General features: G+C 39.1%; 1 protein-coding gene across 1 annotated transcript; it reads left to right on the top strand.

Annotated features, from left to right (window-relative positions):
- The first annotated feature begins 9,160 nt into the window (after nt 1–9,160).
- Nucleotides 9,161–17,627, top strand: LOC135475459 (acyl-coenzyme A thioesterase 8-like). The gene is made up of 6 exons (XM_064755368.1): nt 9,161–9,494; nt 11,276–11,421; nt 12,209–12,434; nt 13,975–14,132; nt 15,199–15,387; nt 16,606–17,627. Exons 1-6 carry the CDS (start codon nt 9,256–9,258, stop codon nt 16,701–16,703), a joined length of 1,056 nt encoding a protein of 351 aa, XP_064611438.1. The 5' UTR covers nt 9,161–9,255; the 3' UTR covers nt 16,704–17,627.
- Nucleotides 17,628–18,615: the final 988 nt, after the last annotated feature.

Raw genomic sequence — 18,615 nt, forward strand, 5'->3', positions numbered from 1 at the left:
CTAATTCTACATCAGTCTGATCTTCCTTATCCAACATCACTCGCTGATCTTCCTAATCCAACATCACTGTCTGATCTTCCTAATTTTGCATCACTGTCTGATCTTCCTAATCCAACATCACTCACTGATCTTCCTAATCCAACATCACTCTCTGATCTTCCTAATTATACATCACTGTCTGATCTTCCTAATTCTACATCACTGTCTGATCTTCCTAATCCAACATCACTCACTGATCTTCCTAATTCTACATCACTGTTTGATCTTCGTAATGCAACATCACTCGCTGATCTTCCTAATTCTACATCACTGTCTGATCTTCCTAATCCAACATCACTCACTGATCTTCCTAATTCTACATCACTGTCTGATCTTCCTAATTATACATCACTCACTGATCTTCCTAATTCTCCATCACTGTCTGATCTTCCTAATCCAACATCACTGTCTGATCTTCCTAATGCAACATCACTGTCTGATCTTCCTAATGCACATGAGGCAGAACAGAGTCAGAAGGGCTCGGAGAGGTACAAAGATTAGACTCTTTGCAAATGGGTTGGACTTGCTGAGAGATCTCATTGTTTTAGATCTATACACTGAGTTCACCAGGGAACCGGTTGCACATTTTGCCTGATTCTCAGAGTTACATTAAACTTAGAAAGGAGTTTTGAGGTTTGTTTGGAAGGCAGGTTGACATCCTACTCGGTTAGAATAAATTTCAGCTCTTAAAGTAATGTTTTAGGAATTTTAGTACATGTACCTGTGAAAAACTACCTTAGGTCATTTACATAAGTTAGAAAACGTGATGTAATTAGGTGTGTAAGGTGGCCATTTCCTAACCACCAGTCACATTAAGTACGAGTTTAATCTATTGGTGTTGTTCATTGAAAGGTCTCTTGTTGTACAGAACTGTACAATCAGTATTGTATTTGCCCCCTGAAAATTTGCCCAAAAAGTGCATTTCTAGAGGTAACATTAAAGTTCGTACAATACTATATTTGGTGCTGAAGCTTACATTTTTCTAGTAGGATGTCATCCTGTCTTCTGAACAAACCTCAAAATATTCATCTGAGATCAATAGGACTTTCAAAATGAGTATCTTAGTCGAAATTTGAGTTCAAACCCAGTACATGTAGAAACTGGGTGGGATCTGGAAGTTATGAGTTACAAGAGCGTTGGACAGGATTTGTGGATTTCCCTGCTGTCATTGCTTGCGTGGTCGTGGTGATAATAAGAAGCTAATGCCATTGTGAGACAGTTCACACAGCCCACAGGTGTGCAGTGGGAAGGCCTCAACCCCTGGTGAAATCACCTTTGTGCTCAGGGCATCTGGTTAAAGAGTGCTTGTGCTCCAGCACTGTGGTGTTCAAGTCTATGTAATTCATGTGGGAAGGTTTGTCAGTAGCCTGCCAAAGGTTGATTGCTGACGATGTGATTTCCGTCACCTATAAAACTGACAGCCATCATATAAGTGAAAAATTCCTGAGTATGATGTTAAACAACTATCAAGTAAATGATTGTGTAAGTACATGAGTACTCTGTGTACTCCGAAACATTTTGGTTCTGATCATACTTAGCGGTGTAGCTGAAATGCAAGCTTTTGGGTATCCTGTTATTTTAAAATTTGTAGAATTGTCATATATTTAATTGTTTATTTATTTGATTGGTGTTTTACGCCGTACTCAGGAATATTTCACTTAAACAAGTGCGACCAGCATTATGGTGGGAGGAAACCAAAGAGAACCCACAACCATCGGCATTGGTTCATTGTCATATATATGAGTGAAATATAACAATATGATGATCTTCTCGAGATATTAACTCAATTATTTCTCTGTTACTTCCAGGGTGAACATTGTAACCCCTGGTCGTCGGGGCCCAAGCACCCCTGCTACACCTCGGAGGACCCCAGCCAAGTTTGGGTTGTGACCACATGGAGGGATGGGGGATTCCTGTTTACCAGAAATACTGCTGTACAGATACGTGTGTTACTTTAGTCACTTGTGCAGTGTCACTTTCATGAGGTGGCAGCCTGGAGAGGAAGGAACTGGTTCATTGTGATTAGAACTGAAGCATTGATGGAGTAGCCATCACGTGGAAGGTGCAGGAATACCCGTCTGCATCCTTCTGTCAGTCTGGGGAACTACTCTGTTGTGGGTTTGACTATTGTTCAAACTCGAGAGTGTTGCTGTTTTAAGTAGTACTGTGTGGCAAAGGAAGAAATGAGTGATTGCTGCAATAGGACTGGCTGACTTTCCCTGTCCTTGACCCACCATTTGACCTTGAGAGGTGATGATGTTTTACTACCTGAGTTACAGCACAAGTGGGAGCACGCCTCAGTCAGAATCATTGTGGACATTCAGCTGATAGGGGATAGCTGACTCATGGGTGGATTACCAATTACGTGTGCACCTGCACCTAATATCCATACAGTTTATATATAAAAATATATATATATGAAATGTGCTACCTCAATGGCAAGTCCAACTCATGCTGACCGTCTTTCTGGTTGTGCGTGGGAAGCTCTGCCAGCAACCTGCGGATGGTTATAGGCTCCCCCAGGGCTCTGACCAGTTTCCCAGCACAATGCTGGCCACGTTGAATAAGTGAAATATTACAGATTACGGCATAAGACACCTGTTACATAAATAAAGAAACCATTGACATCATTCACATGAACATACCACATTGTACAAACTGTAGCACTTGCATATGTGTGAAGTAAGCTGTACATTAATGGTTGCTCCAAGGGAACATTTGCATATAATGTCAAATTTTTATCCAGGTGTATCAGCCCAATAAGCCATGCACATGTGTACATGTGATATCAGATCTCTTTTTGTATTTATCAGTAAAATATGAATTTTGCTGCATTGCAAGGACATTCGTTGATGCCATTATTGTCATTCGGTAGATTGTACAGAATTGTATGTACATGCACTTGTATGTTTATGTAGACATATATTGTATTTATGTCTACTTATGTCTCAAATAAACATATTTTTCACAAGTCATGGTTTATGTTTGATTATGACACTTGATAAGGCCTTCAAATTTCAAATTAATTATTAAGTGGCTTAGATACATTAAATTGTTTTAATTATTTGGAGAGGGCTGTGGTTTAATGGGTGAAGGCACTTGTATTTCAATTACTACCCCTACACATGAGGTAAGGACAAGGCTGGCCTTGGACATGTCGCTGATCTTCCTAATTCTACATCACTGTCTGATCTTCCTAATCCAACATCACTCTCTGATCTTCCTAATTCTACATCACTGTCTGATCTTCCTAATTCTACATCACTGTCTGATCTTCCTAATTCTACATCACTGTCTGATCTTCCTAATGCAACATCACTCGCTGATCTTCCTAATTCTACATCACTGTCTGATCTTCCTAATGCAACATTACTCGCTGATCTTCCTAATTCTACATCACTGTCTGATCTTCCTAATGCAACATTACTCGCTGATCTTCCTAATTCTACATCACTGTCTTATCTTCCTAATGCAACATCACTGTCTGATTTTCCTAATCCATCATCACTGTCTGATCTTCCTAATGCAACATCACTCGCTGATCTTCCTAATTCTACATCACTGTGATCTTCCTAATTCTACATCACTGTCTGATCTTCCTAATGCAACATTACTCGCTGATCTTCCTAATTCTACATCACTGTCTGATCTTCCTAATGCAACATTACTCGCTGATCTTCCTAATTCTACATCACTGTCTGATCTTCCTAATGCAACATCACTCGCTGATCTTCCTAATTCTACATCACTGTCTGATCTTCCTGATTTTGCATCACTCGCTGATCTTCCTAATTCTACATCACTGTCTGATCTTCCTGATTTTGCATCACTCGCTGATCTTCCTAATTCTGCATCACTGTTTGATCTTCCTAATGCAACATTACTCGCTGATCTTCCTAATTCTACATCACTGTCTTATCTTCCTAATGCAACATCACTGTCTGATTTTCCTAATCCATCATCACTGTCTGATCTTCCTAATGCAACATCACTCGCTGATCTTCCTAATTCTACATCACTGTGATCTTCCTAATTCTACATCACTGTCTGATCTTCCTAATGCAACATTACTCGCTGATCTTCCTAATTCTACATCACTGTCTGATCTTCCTAATGCAACATTACTCGCTGATCTTCCTAATTCTACATCACTGTCTGATCTTCCTAATGCAACATCACTCGCTGATCTTCCTAATTCTACATCACTGTCTGATCTTCCTGATTTTGCATCACTCGCTGATCTTCCTAATTCTACATCACTGTCTGATCTTCCTGATTTTGCATCACTCGCTGATCTTCCTAATTCTGCATCACTGTTTGATCTTCCTAATGCAACATTACTCGCTGATCTTCCTAATTCTACATCACTGTCTTATCTTCCTAATGCAACATCACTGTCTGATTTTCCTAATCCAACATCACTGTCTGATCTTCCTAATGCAACATCACTCGCTGATCTTCCTAATTCTACATCACTGTGATCTTTTTAATTCTACATCACTGTCTGATCTTCCTAATACAACATCACTCGCTGATCTTCCTAATTCTACATCACTGTCTGATCTTCCTAATGCAACATCACTGTCTGATCTTCCTAATCCAACATCACTCTCTGATCTTCCTAATACAACATCATTCACTGATCTTCCTAATTCTACATCACTGTCTGATCTTCCTAATGCAACATCACTGTCTGATCTTCCTAATCCAACATCACTCACTGATCTTCCTAATTCTACATCACTGTCTGATCGTCCTAATGCAACATCACTCGCTGATCTTCCTAATTCTACATCACTGTCTGATCGTCCTAATGCAACATCACTCGCTGATCTTCCTAATTCTACATCACTGTCTGATCTTCCTAATCCAACATCACTCGCTGATCTTCCTAATCCAACATCACTCTCTGATCTTCCTAATCCAACATCACTCGCTGATCTTCCTAATCCAACATCACTCTCTGATCTTCCTAATTATACATCACTGTCTGATCTTCCTAATTATACATCACTGTCTGGTCTTCCTAATTCTACATCACTGTCTGATCTTCCTAATCCAACATCACTCGCTGATCTTCCTAATTCTACATCACTGTCTGATCTTCCTAATGCAACATCACTCGCTGATCTTCCTAATCCAACATCACTCTCTGATCTTCCTAATTCTGCATCACTGTCTGATCTTCCTAATTCTACATCACTGTGATTTTTTTAATTCTACATCACTGTCTGATCTTCCTAAAACAACATCACTCGCTGATCTTCCTAATTCCACATCACTGTCTGATCTTCCTAATGCAACATTACTCGCTGATCTTCCTAATTCTACATCACTGTCTTATCTTCCTAATGCAACATCACTGTCTGATTTTCCTAATCCAACATCACTGTCTGATCTTCCTAATGCAACATCACTCGCTGATCTTCCTAATTCTACATCACTGTGATCTTTTTAATTCTACATCACTGTCTGATCTTCCTAATACAACATCACTCGCTGATCTTCCTAATTCTACATCACTGTCTGATCTTCCTAATGCAACATCACTGTCTGATCTTCCTAATCCAACATCACTCTCTGATCTTCCTAATGCAACATCATTCACTGATCTTCCTAATTCTACATCACTGTCTGATCTTCCTAATGCAACATCACTGTCTGATCTTCCTAATCCAACATCACTCACTGATCTTCCTAATTCTACATCACTGTCTGATCGTCCTAATGCAACATCACTGTCTGATCTTCCTAATTCTACATCACTGTCTGATCTTCCTAATCCAACATCACTCGCTGATCTTCCTAATCCAACATCACTCTCTGATCTTCCTAATCCAACATCACTCGCTGATCTTCCTAATCCAACATCACTCTCTGATCTTCCTAATTATACATCACTGTCTGATCTTCCTAATTATACATCACTGTCTGGTCTTCCTAATTCTACATCACTGTCTGATCTTCCTAATCCAACATCACTCGCTGATCTTCCTAATTCTACATCACTGTCTGATCTTCCTAATGCAACATCACTCGCTGATCTTCCTAATCCAACATCACTCTCTGATCTTCCTAATTCTGCATCACTGTCTGATCTTCCTAATTCTACATCACTGTCTGATCTTCCTAATCCAACATCACTCGCTGATCTTCCTAAAACAACATCACTCGCTGATCTTCCTAATTCCACATCACTGTCTGATCTTCCTAATCCAACATCACTCTCTGATCTTCCTAATTCTGCATCACTGTCTGATCTTCCTAATGCGACATCACTTGCTGATCTTCCTAATCCAACATCACTCTCTGATCTTCCTAATTCTACATCACTGTCTGATCTTCCTAATGCAACATCACTCGCTGATCTTCCTAATTCTACATCACTGTCTGATCTTCCTAATTCTACATCACTGTCTGATCCTCCTAATCCAACATCACTCTCTGATCTTCCTAATTCTACATCACTGTCTGATCTTCCTAATGCAACATCACTCGCTGATCTTCCTAATTCTACATCACTGTCTGATCTTCCTAATGCAACATTACTCGCTGATCTTCCTAATTCTACATCACTGTCTGATCTTCCTAATGCAACATTACTCGCTGATCTTCCTAATTCTACATCACTGTCTGATCTTCCTAATGCAACATCACTCGCTGATCTTCCTAATTCTACATCACTGTCTGATCTTCCTGATTTTGCATCACTCGCTGATCTTCCTAATTCTACATCACTGTCTGATCTTCCTGATTTTGCATCACTCGCTGATCTTCCTAATTCTGCATCACTGTCTGATCTTCCTAATGCAACATTACTCGCTGATCTTCCTAATTCTACATCACTGTCTTATCTTCCTAATGCAACATCACTGTCTGATTTTCCTAATCCATCATCACTGTCTGATCTTCCTAATGCAACATCACTCGCTGATCTTCCTAATTCTACATCACTGTGATCTTTTTAATTCTACATCACTGTCTGATCTTCCTAATACAACATCACTCGCTGATCTTCCTAATTCTACATCACTGTCTGATCTTCCTAATGCAACATCACTGTCTGATCTTCCTAATCCAACATCACTCTCTGATCTTCCTAATACAACATCATTCACTGATCTTCCTAATTCTACATCACTGTCTGATCTTCCTAATGCAACATCACTGTCTGATCTTCCTAATCCAACATCACTCACTGATCTTCCTAATTCTACATCACTGTCTGATCGTCCTAATGCAACATCACTCGCTGATCTTCCTAATTCTACATCACTGTCTGATCTTCCTAATCCAACATCACTCTCTGATCTTCCTAATCCAACATCACTCGCTGATCTTCCTAATCCAACATCACTCTCTGATCTTCCTAATTATACATCACTGTCTGATCTTCCTAATTATACATCACTGTCTGGTCTTCCTAATTCTACATCACTGTCTGATCTTCCTAATCCAACATCACTCGCTGATCTTCCTAATTCTACATCACTGTCTGATCTTCCTAATGCAACATCACTCGCTGATCTTCCTAATCCAACATCACTCTCTGATCTTCCTAATTCTGCATCACTGTCTGATCTTCCTAATTCTACATCACTGTGATCTTTTTAATTCTACATCACTGTCTGATCTTCCTAAAACAACATCACTCGCTGATCTTCCTAATTCCACATCACTGTCTGATCTTCCTAATGCAACATTACTCGCTGATCTTCCTAATTCTACATCACTGTCTGATCTTCCTAATGCAACATCACTTGCTGATCTTCCTAATCCAACATCACTCTCTGATCTTCCTAATTCTACATCACTGTCTGATCTTCCTAATGCAACATCACTCACTGATCTTCCTAATTCTACATCACTGTCTGATCTTCGTAATGCAACATCACTCGCTGATCTTCCTAATTCTACATCACTGTCTGATCTTCCTAATGCAACATCACTCGCTGATCTTCCTAATTCTACATCACTGTCTGATCTTCCTAATTCTACATCACTGTCTGATCTTCCTAATCCAGCATCAATCTCTGATCTTCCTAATTTTGCATCACTGTCTGATCTTCCTAATGCAACATCACTGTCTGATCTTCCTAATTCTACATCACTGTCTGATCTTCCTAATGCAACATCACTCGCTGATCTTCCTAATTCTACATCACTGTCTGATCTTCCTAATGCAACATCACTCGCTGATCTTCCTAATCCAACATCACTCTCTGATCTTCCTAATTCTGCATCACTGTCTGATCTTCCTAATTCTACATCACTGTGTTCTTTTTAATTCTACATCACTGTCTGATCTTCCTAATACAACATCACTCGCTGATCTTCCTAATTCCACATCACTGTCTGATCTTCCTAATGCAACATTACTCGCTGATCTCCCTAATTCTACATCACTGTCTGATCTTCCTAATGCAACATCACTCGCTGATCTTCCTAATCCAACATCACTCGCTGATCTTCCTAATTCTACATCACTCGCTGATCTTCCTAATCCAACATTACTCGCTGATCTTCCTAATTCTACATCACTGTCTGATCTTCCTAATCCAACATCACTCACTGATCTTCCTAATTCTACATCACTGTCTGATCTTCCATTTGCCTAATTCAACATCACCCTCTTCAACATCTTCCTCATTTCACATCAGTGTGATCTTCAGTTTTAATTCAACATCACTGCTTGCATGTGTGTTCTCATGTCTGATTTACATAGCTCCAACTTTAGAGTCTGGAATACTTTGACATCACATTAGCCAGCTGCATACAATTTGATCTTTATATAAAATTTCTGTTTCATCTACCATGTAATATGTATGAAACTTTGGTTTCCCTCGCTCATAAAACTCATCACAGTTGTATCAGTGTAATAAAATTAAATAACAATCATTGATCAAATAAATACATAATGTGAATCATAGGCCGAATATCTACATGCATTTTATCTAAAACAGCTGTGCGGAGCGGTAATCAAAAGCCTAATTAAATGGAGAGCATCAAATGGAGGACGTCCACTGTGCAAAAAAAAATTTGGACTTGTGCGAATGCGCAGGTTCCCATCCTTGTGAGCCTCATTGCTGAGCCTGCGAGAAAGCCAATCGTAGAACAGAGTTTCTGACGAAATATCAAGTGTTTGGAGATGAGAGCGTAAAAGTTAAGTTAAAAGGCTTCCCTTGTTAAGACCGACTAGAGCGCGCTGATTAAGATATGCTAGCTGAGACATTAAAACCGATGCAAGTCGTCACATTTTTGTCGCCCAGGGTTTTGCCGAGCTTAAACAGATCAAGGGGAATAACTGTGCGCTGCGTCACATGTCGCCAAGTGGGCATGGCATCCAGTTTAGGTACAGAAGCTGGCAAGTTTGACCCACCCGCCGCAGAACCCGACCTAGAAGGTGTCCTTCACAAAACACTCGACCTCGAGACGATTGACGTGAATATTTACAGGTATGATAATTTCTAAGTGAGGACACATGTGTAACCCCGGGACCACTGGGGGTTCAGTTTTCGCGTGGCATTTATTAACATTTTGTCATGTTCGCTTCCCCATCAGTTTAATTTATGTAGGCCTGTTTTAACTTGAAGGACTAATCTCCTTTTTCCATTAGGCTGTTATGGTGGTGGTGTTTTCGTAATGTCAACACCCAATAGAGCCAGATGATTGTATTTTTTCCGCCTCATAATACTTCGGCTAATGTCAACACCCAATAGAGCTAGATGATTGTATTCCCCCCTCATAATGCTTAGGCTAATGTCAACACACAATAGAGCCAGATGATTGTGTTTTTTCCGCCTCATAATGCTTCGGCTAATGTCAACACCCAATAGAGCTAGATGATTGTATTTTCTCCCCTCATAATGCTTAGGCTAATGTCAACACCCAATAGAGCCAGATGATTGTATTTTTTTCTCTCATAATACTTAGGCGTAATGTTTTTTTGTTTTTTTTTGCCTCCCATAAAGGCTGACATCCAGGTTGGGTGTTGGGTTTTAAGATTCGAGTCATCTGCGGAATTATTCTACCTATATACGTCTTGTTACAGGGACTATTTTTGACCCAGTGTTGATGGTGCGTGTATTTTAATAATCTTTTTCGTCGTAACGTCTGGGAAGGAATCGCCAAGATTCCACAGCTTGCCTTCCACTTTTCTTCTGGCCTTGCAAGGTGGCTAGCCCCAAATGGCTATTTTATCTCCTCTTTATCCTTGGCTGGTGGAGTATCATAGCCACACCAGGAGCCTGTGGTAAACCATACGTCATTTCATGCCAAGTCCGATAAACTTTTTCTAAATGATCTCAGCGGTCCAAAACAGATGTTTACTATGGCTCTTACCTCTCAGCTCGTCCACACAATTGAAGGCAGGGCTATTCCATATGGTAAGGACAAATGGGAGCCAGATTCATCGCTAAAGCTGTAGCCATTTTGCCTTCACAGTTATGGCTCTTAAAAAAGTTGTCGTTCCTGGATGGCACATGCACATTAAACCTGAAAAGAAGAGTCTATAATGGCCACCTTGTTGAAATGGTTTGATGTGTCGTGAATACAGGCCTGGTGCACTGTTACTGAGTGGAATATACCAGGGATGTTGCATGTGCGGGCGAGGTACTAGGTAAGAGCTCAAGTTGACACCAGTTTTGGACTGCAGTTTAGAAGGGACTTGTCGGACATGGCGTGATATTGTGTAAGATTTACCATTGGTTGCCCATGTGGCTGTGATAGCCCAGTATAAAAAGAGGAGGTGAAATATCCACCTGAGGCTACAAGGAGGCACTAAGCAGTCAGTAGCATTTATGATGCTACTGTAGCATTATATGTATGTATGTATGTATTATGTAGCATTTAAGCTGCTTAAAGTGGTCTTACTTGAAGTTCACTTGCCTTCCACAATACTGATTTACATGTTAACACTGAACTGGCTATGCCACATGTAGGGATGTTACATGCCTAAGCTTTGTTAAATGTTTTTGAATATAAAGTTTATCACGAATCAAGTGAATTAATAAATAAATTTTTCACCCTGTGAAGTACAGAAATACATGACATCCTGTTGTATGACAGTTCGAGCAAGCAGTCGTATGTGGTTTGAATTTATTCCATTTATATAGGCAGTTCTCAATTTCTCACTGTTGCTCCAGTGTATATATGTTGGACAGCACTGTACAAAGTGTTATGTTGTAGATAATTTTGCTGTATATGCTTGACTATATGGGAATTTCTGTACCTTCAGAGCCAAGAGCGCAAACCTATGGAAGCCAGCGTTGGCACGGTTTGTGTTTGGGGGGCAGATCGTGGGCCAGGCCATGGTTGCCTCCCTTATGACAGTTCCCCGTGATAGAAGCGTCCATAGTCTGCATGCCTACTTTCTCAAAGGAGGTAATTAAGCCATATTTATATTGGGTGCCAAGTTTTGTGATACCACAATCATATGCATGCATGCTTTCCGTCAATATCATGGATGGAATGCCGTCTGTTGCATGACTTGAAAAAGGCAAGAATTTGCTTTCTCTGAGCATCTTCATGTCTAAATGTACATATTCATGTAAGAATTAATTACAAAGTCACCCCACAGACTGTCATGGATGGATAATTTTGATCTATATAATATTATTTCAGTGTGATGGTGAAACATTTGAGCTCTATCTCAGAATGCTGAAATACAGATTTTTACATTTTCTCTATTCCTATGGTATAGCAGTCATGAATTTTGCTTTGAATTGATCTCTGACAACCCTGTTGCTGTTCCATTTGTTTAATCAGAATGGCTGACACTGCGCGTTAAGGATGACAGGTAATCTTCGACAAGGAATTTGTAGATTTCACCCCTCTCACTTCTTGTGGGGGACTTCATGAGGATTAGCCTTTGGCGATGCTCATGCAGCTGTTTGCGCAGACAGTCATTGATGACCAGTTGTCTTCCACCAATGTTATGTGTATATACATGCGTATGTGTAAGTCACATGTGGGAAAGTTCATCAGTAACTTGCCATAGGCTGGTGGTTTATGACAGGCACTCTGGCGTCCTTGCCCCATGAAACTGACTGCTATTGTATAAGTGAAAAATTCTTGAGTGTGGCATTAAACAACAGTGAAATAAATTAATAAAAAAATTAAATAAATATTTTCTTTGAATTTATACACTATAGCCTGGTCCTGTTTTTAGGTAATCCTAACTTCCCTGTGATCTACCACGTGGAGCGTACGAGAGACGGAGCGACCTACTCCAGCCGTACAGTCAAGGCTATACAGAATGGGGACAACATTCTGGCCATGCAGGTATCCTGCAAGGAGAAAGAGGAGAGTGTGCTGAGCCACCAGTACACCATGCCTGATGTCCCTCCGCCATCCTCTCTCCTCAACACAGAACAGATCCTGCAGAAGGCCGTTGCGTATGTACAGGCCTTGCATGGCTGGCATATTGTAAATGTTCCATCATTTCAACTTCTAAAGCACATTTTTCCTGTGGAATGTATGCATTTAATTTTGGTGAAAATGACACTCAAATAAATTGTGTATGACACTAAAGATCTCTGGAAGCTTCATAAAGTTGCACAAATTATTTCTCTACAAACCATAGTTCTGTCAGAATGGTTGAAAAATGTCTGTTGCAGAGGCACTTAAAAAAGGTCGAAGAATGCGGGTATGTGTCAGATGTGTAGTATCTTAACTGAGAGTGTATTTTGTGATGATCAGGTGCAACATAATAAGCTTCATGCTGACCTGAGGTGTCAATTTTTTTACCTTTTCGTTCAGTCATTAAGAATACCATATTTTTGTATGTTGTCAGACAGTGCAGATAGATGGCTATTTATTTATTTCAGTCTCGAATGAAAATAGAGACAGTAATTTCAATACAAGTCAGATGTTCTAGATACAGTTTCTCTGCGAGCCATTCGTTATAAGGTTATGAGGGTTAATATCATCATTTACATAGTGTTGATTTAAGAAAAAGAAAGCACCCATATTTACATTACAACAATATATAACACCGAGGAAAAACATTGTTACATGTAGATGTACTTTTTTTAACCTAGAAATCAAAGAACAGTAAATATATTTGCTTATATCAGGGACATTCAGCTGTATTTGACCTAATATTTCATCCATCACTTAAGTTACTCATTTTGTTTGATTCTGATAGGTTTATTAATCTTAAGCCCCTTTGCATACGAGAGCCTAATGCTCAGCTATTGACCCCGAGTAACTAAAACCTCATCGTATGCACCCAGTTTTCATGAGGTTTTCAACTCACAAGGCCGTGAGCCAAGTATCTAGCCTGTTTGATATTTTCAGGCAGGCAAGAGAAAAACCTCACCGTGTGCAGGGAGCGTAAGTCGCCAGCTAAGCCAGGAACATAAACAGACCAATAGAAATATGCTAATAAATCATTGTGACCTTTCCCCGCAGTTCATTCAAAATGACATGCGAAATGATGACTGACCTATAAGCGGATTCGCCCATTTTCATTGATAAGAAAATCGCAAACGATGATGTCACCGTTTTAACAATAAATTTAGGCGTAAACTCCGTTCTATCGCATTATCTGAGTGCGCTGTTTTTCCTCTGATAAGCTATTGGAGGAAGGTCATATGACTGGTCACGTGACGTACTTCACCCACGATTTGTAAGCCAAGTGCTTATCATCTACACTTAAGTTTTTGACTGAGGCAATGTCTTCATTTAGTGAATAGCTGAGCAGTTGGCTCTCGTCTGCATCAGCTTTAGAATGATGTTCTGACGATTGTTTGCAGGATGATATCCCAAGTACTGGCAAAATGTTAGTTTCAGTAACAAATTTAATATTTTTTTGAACATTACTTGACTCCAGTTTTGCACTGGTGTGGGCAAACTTTAGTGCGGAACATAGTACTTCAAAAACATAAGAACCAGCATGCGTTCTTATAAAGCTTATTGTTATATCTGTCCTAGGTCTTCAGAGATCTCAGAGTTCCGTAAAATTGCATTCAGCAAACTGCTAGCTCAGGAGGTACCGGTGGAGCTGCGCCCCACAGAGCCCTGTGTGTATCTGAGAACTGTCCCCTCCCCACCCATACGCTACATATGGGTCAGAGCTAAGGGTCACATAGGTATGTCTGAGGGTACGCGGCACGGCTTTGTGCTTGAGATGCCTATCAGTGAATCATTGGACATGCTAGGCATTGGTTCAATCCCAGCCTTAGACAGGGCGTAATCGGTTTCAGTGATTCTTTTATCTCTTTTGTTCTCAGAGTGTATATGTGAAAATGTTCATGAGTATGATGTTAAACATTAATCAATCATTCAGTGAGTCAGTTGGTCAATTAATAATACACTTTGTATTAGATATGTGCATGGAGTTTTCTGCTGATCTGATGTATGTATGGAAAACTATGAGATGAGATGAAATGAGTTGAATTTGGTGACAAGTTCGCATCTTGTTTTTGCCTTCTTCAGTTTTTCACCTATTTTAAGAAAAACACTCAACAAATCGTTGTTGGCAATTTTCTGTGGCATTCTGTCATATTATCTGAGATAATCTTTAAAGGGCTCAGGTTTATATAATGTGATAGCCAAACACCATTTTCTTTCTCTTTCTCTGTTGAGCACTTACAACAGACACCAATAATCAGACAAGCAGTGCTTACACCTGTCTGTAATAATAGATAAAGTAAATTGATTGTCAAGTATTTAATGTGAATTGTCAGCTCCCAAAAATTTTGGGCCTTTGTGAAAGTAAACGATAATCATGCTCTTGTGCTTGTTCGTAGAGGACAACTTCTCTTCCGCCAATATAGAGTGCATATCTGTATGTGACAGGTACAAAAGTTTGTCAGTAACTCGCCAAAGGTTTCCTGCTCCATAAAACTGACTACCATAATATATATATAAAGTGAAAAAATAAATTTCATTTGCTTCATGCGCCCCTGTTAGGGAATATAAATATTTGAGGTTAAAGTTGAAACATTAACTACATAAATGCTAAAGAAAATTAATGCGCTTGCATAACCTGTATCACTCAGTAATGGGCTGTAACACGGATGGCACTATGCCTTTCTTGGTCATGGCCCATCTTGGAGTATTTTTTCCCATTGTTTAGACAGTACAGTGTTGATATCTTTGTTTGATATAGTATGACCATCTCATCAGTCCTGTTTTTTTTTCATAATTTTACAGGTGAGGACATGAACATGCACCAGTGTGTCGCGGCCTACTTCTCGGACATGGCTCTTCTGGGCACAGCCCTCAACCCTGAACCTAAGTTCAAGGTCAGTTTTATGTCCTCCCTCGACCACTCCATCTGGTTCCACAACTCCTTCCATGTGGATGAGTGGATGCTGCTTGAAATGGAAAGTCCACAAGCTGGTAAGTTACTGCCATGGGATATGAATGAACAGTTTTCGAGGCAAAACATTCACAGTTTATTGTAATTAATGGAATGGTGAGTCAGCATTCCTATATTGTTGACATCTGTACACTTTTAACCAACAAACACTTTTTTGGACCAGATATGTGACCTGACCCTATCAGAAAAGATAGCCTTGTTGTTTGCGGATTTTTTTTTTTATGCTGACTATTGTAGAGGTAGCGATTTTGAATGAAATTAACATTTAGAGAGTGATGAAAAAAAAAAAAAACCCTAACGCACTCCCAGTGAAAACTTTAGACGTAGACCCTTTTTGGTGGGTTGGGCAGGTTGCTTCCAGCAAACATTTGTAATCATGAAATTGGCTGAAAGCACTAAATAACTGTTCAGATTCTCTGCCATGTGGGAAACCTGCATTTTGGGGTTCTAGAAATAACTTGCCTTTGATGGTTAAAATTGAGAAAAGAAAGTCTTTCCTGGTAACATGGGTTTTTTTTTATTAATATACATACATTTCGTCTAGTCTTGCATTTTCTTTTAATGAATAACAGTAACAGTATTGCAGAGCTACAGTTGTATGCCATCATTGTTCAGCATTCATAGTCATAGTTGAATACCGTAAATATTTTTCTCACAGGAGATGGAATTAATAACTCATGAGACGCTATGTGTCGTGTGATTGGTGTATTTGAAAGTGTTTCAGCAGTTTTTTTAACTGTAGGCCTTCACAGACTTGTGCCTGTAGCGTGGCATCGTGTATGATGTCATGTATGACTTTGCGTGACATAGGAATGTTGAAGTTGACTGAACTCATATCATCATGAAGGCATCTGGGTGCGACATTTCAATGTATGACAACAAAAGTGATATCTAACCGAGTGAAATATCACTTGTAGCAGTGAAGCAAATCCTGGCAAATCTCCTTTATATAAATAATAAAGAATGTCAATACAGTACTCTTCTGCAGTAAAAAGTGTGAAAATGGAGTTGTGTTTCTATATGTGCGTGGTTGTGTTTTTATATGTGCATGGTTGTGTTTTTATATGTGCATGGTTGTGTTTTTATATGTGCGTGGTTGTATTTTTATATGTGTCTGGTTGTGTTTTTATATGTGTGTGGTTGTGTTTTTATATGCGCGCGGTCGTGTTTTTATATGTGTGTGGTATTCTTTTATATGTGCAGGTTGTGTTTTTATATGTGCGTGGTTGTGTTTGTAGGAATGGGTCGTGCATTTTCGCTGGGTCGTTTGTGGAGGCAGGATGGCATTTTGGCTGCGTCTGTGGCTCAGGAAGGGGTGATACGCGGCAAGTTATGACAGAGATGCTGTGAATAATAGACAGTTGGTATTTAATAGTCATTATAGTCATTTCAGTTCCAGATAAATCTACTTGTACCTATATGATTGTTGTCTAGGAGTGTCACATGTGAAGAGAATTGCATTAAATATTCTTGTATGTAAACTAAAAGAAAGTTTAAATATGAAGTAAGGTTCATCATACAGACAACTGAAAACTATGTGGAAAAATACTTTCATTTAATTTTCAGTAAAATAAAAATTGCTTTTAAATGATCGGTAATATCTGCGTTTGTCTGAAGAATTAAGAGTTTATCTCTAATACAGTTTACAGTTTTTCACTTTTTTGCCTTGGGGAAAAAAAAAAACAATTGAAGAATAACTTGAGTGCACTAGAATCTAACATTGGATTCCAGAGGATTTTTGTGAGATGGTTTTATGAGAATCTGTCAATACTAGCAAGAGTTTATGAAAAATTGTGCTTGCCTAGTGCTGTGTACAGTTGTTTGTATCACATTGTAGAGCTTAACAGTTGTTCATAATATACTTGTAAACATATGTATAATACCATGAGCTAGGCAAAGTCTCTGATGCCATGTATTGGTATTATTAAACCACACATCTCAACTCGGGTGATGAGGTAACAAGGTCAGTTCCAGCTCTGTACTTGTGGTTTTCTGTCTTAGCTGTCAGGTGCAAGGTGAGAAATGGAGGTTTCCTTCACTCATATAAACTTTGACCAGTTTACACAAAAATATTAAAAGATTATAGCTGATAACATTATTTATTACTGATTCATTAAAGTTAAATTTTTTAAGGGATGTATTGTATTTTCTTTCATGTGACATGTTTATGAAAAGATGTTTAATGTTGTTTTGATATACATCTTTTTTACATGGAATTGTAATTAAGATTTAATTGTAATTAAAATTATTTGTAAATATAGCCTTTAATGTTTTCTTTTAAATTTTTCTTTCATGAGAAAATTGTTTATGAAAATATTTTTGTTTGGTGGGTATTTGAGACCAACCTTAATTTTCTGAATAAAGATGTGATGCATATGTAATAAATTTTCTTTTAATAAAAATTTGTGGCATATATTCAAATATATGCATGTGTATTACATGCTGATTTATACATTATATACCTAGAGTTGATCCCATATATCCACCATTCAAGTGTCTTTTTCTCTTTAAAGAAAAATTGAAAAATATTCAAGACCAGATTTACAACTAACTTTTCGCATTCTTTAATCGGAATTTTTTTGTAATTTTTGTTTTCTCCACCTTCAACATATATAATGCCACACACGACACGTGCAACCATAAAGCTGAGATTCCTTACATGCGGTAGCGGTATACGGTACGCGGTATGCGGTACGCGGCGAAAAATCGAAATAGTTAAAATAATTTGCAATGATTCCATAGGTACGGTCGCGGATCCGTTTTTTCATGCGGAAACGTATACGGCAAAATCAATCGCACCATGTAGCGATCGGTGCGGTATGCGTTTTCAAAACCGGACAGGGTATCCCAAGAAATGACGTCACTGGTGGGGTGTTTCCCCGACACGTGGTCGGAACTTGTTTGAATTGTTCTCTGGTTAGACGAAAGTACTGTTGGAATTTTTCTCCATCCAGCTGCAATTCCGAGACCAAGTTTTCGGAAAGCCCCCTGCTGAGCTCTTTGCCGCAAAATACTGTGGAGCCACCATCGGTGTTTTCTCTTTTTACGCTTCTTTAGTTGCAACAACTTATATGACATTGCTATTATGGCAAGGTCTGAATCTTGCTCTAAAGCCACACGTCGTGAAATGGAGGAATGCGAAATGTTTGCTCTGATAAAAACGCACCATGAATGAAAGAAAACGCATAGGTTACCGCATAAATGGAATCAGAGAAAGCGCATACCGCATGCCGTATCCGCGTACCGCG

Source organism: Liolophura sinensis, chromosome 9 (assembly GCF_032854445.1).
Source record: "Liolophura sinensis isolate JHLJ2023 chromosome 9, CUHK_Ljap_v2, whole genome shotgun sequence".
Lineage (NCBI taxonomy): Eukaryota > Metazoa > Mollusca > Polyplacophora > Chitonida > Chitonidae > Liolophura > Liolophura sinensis.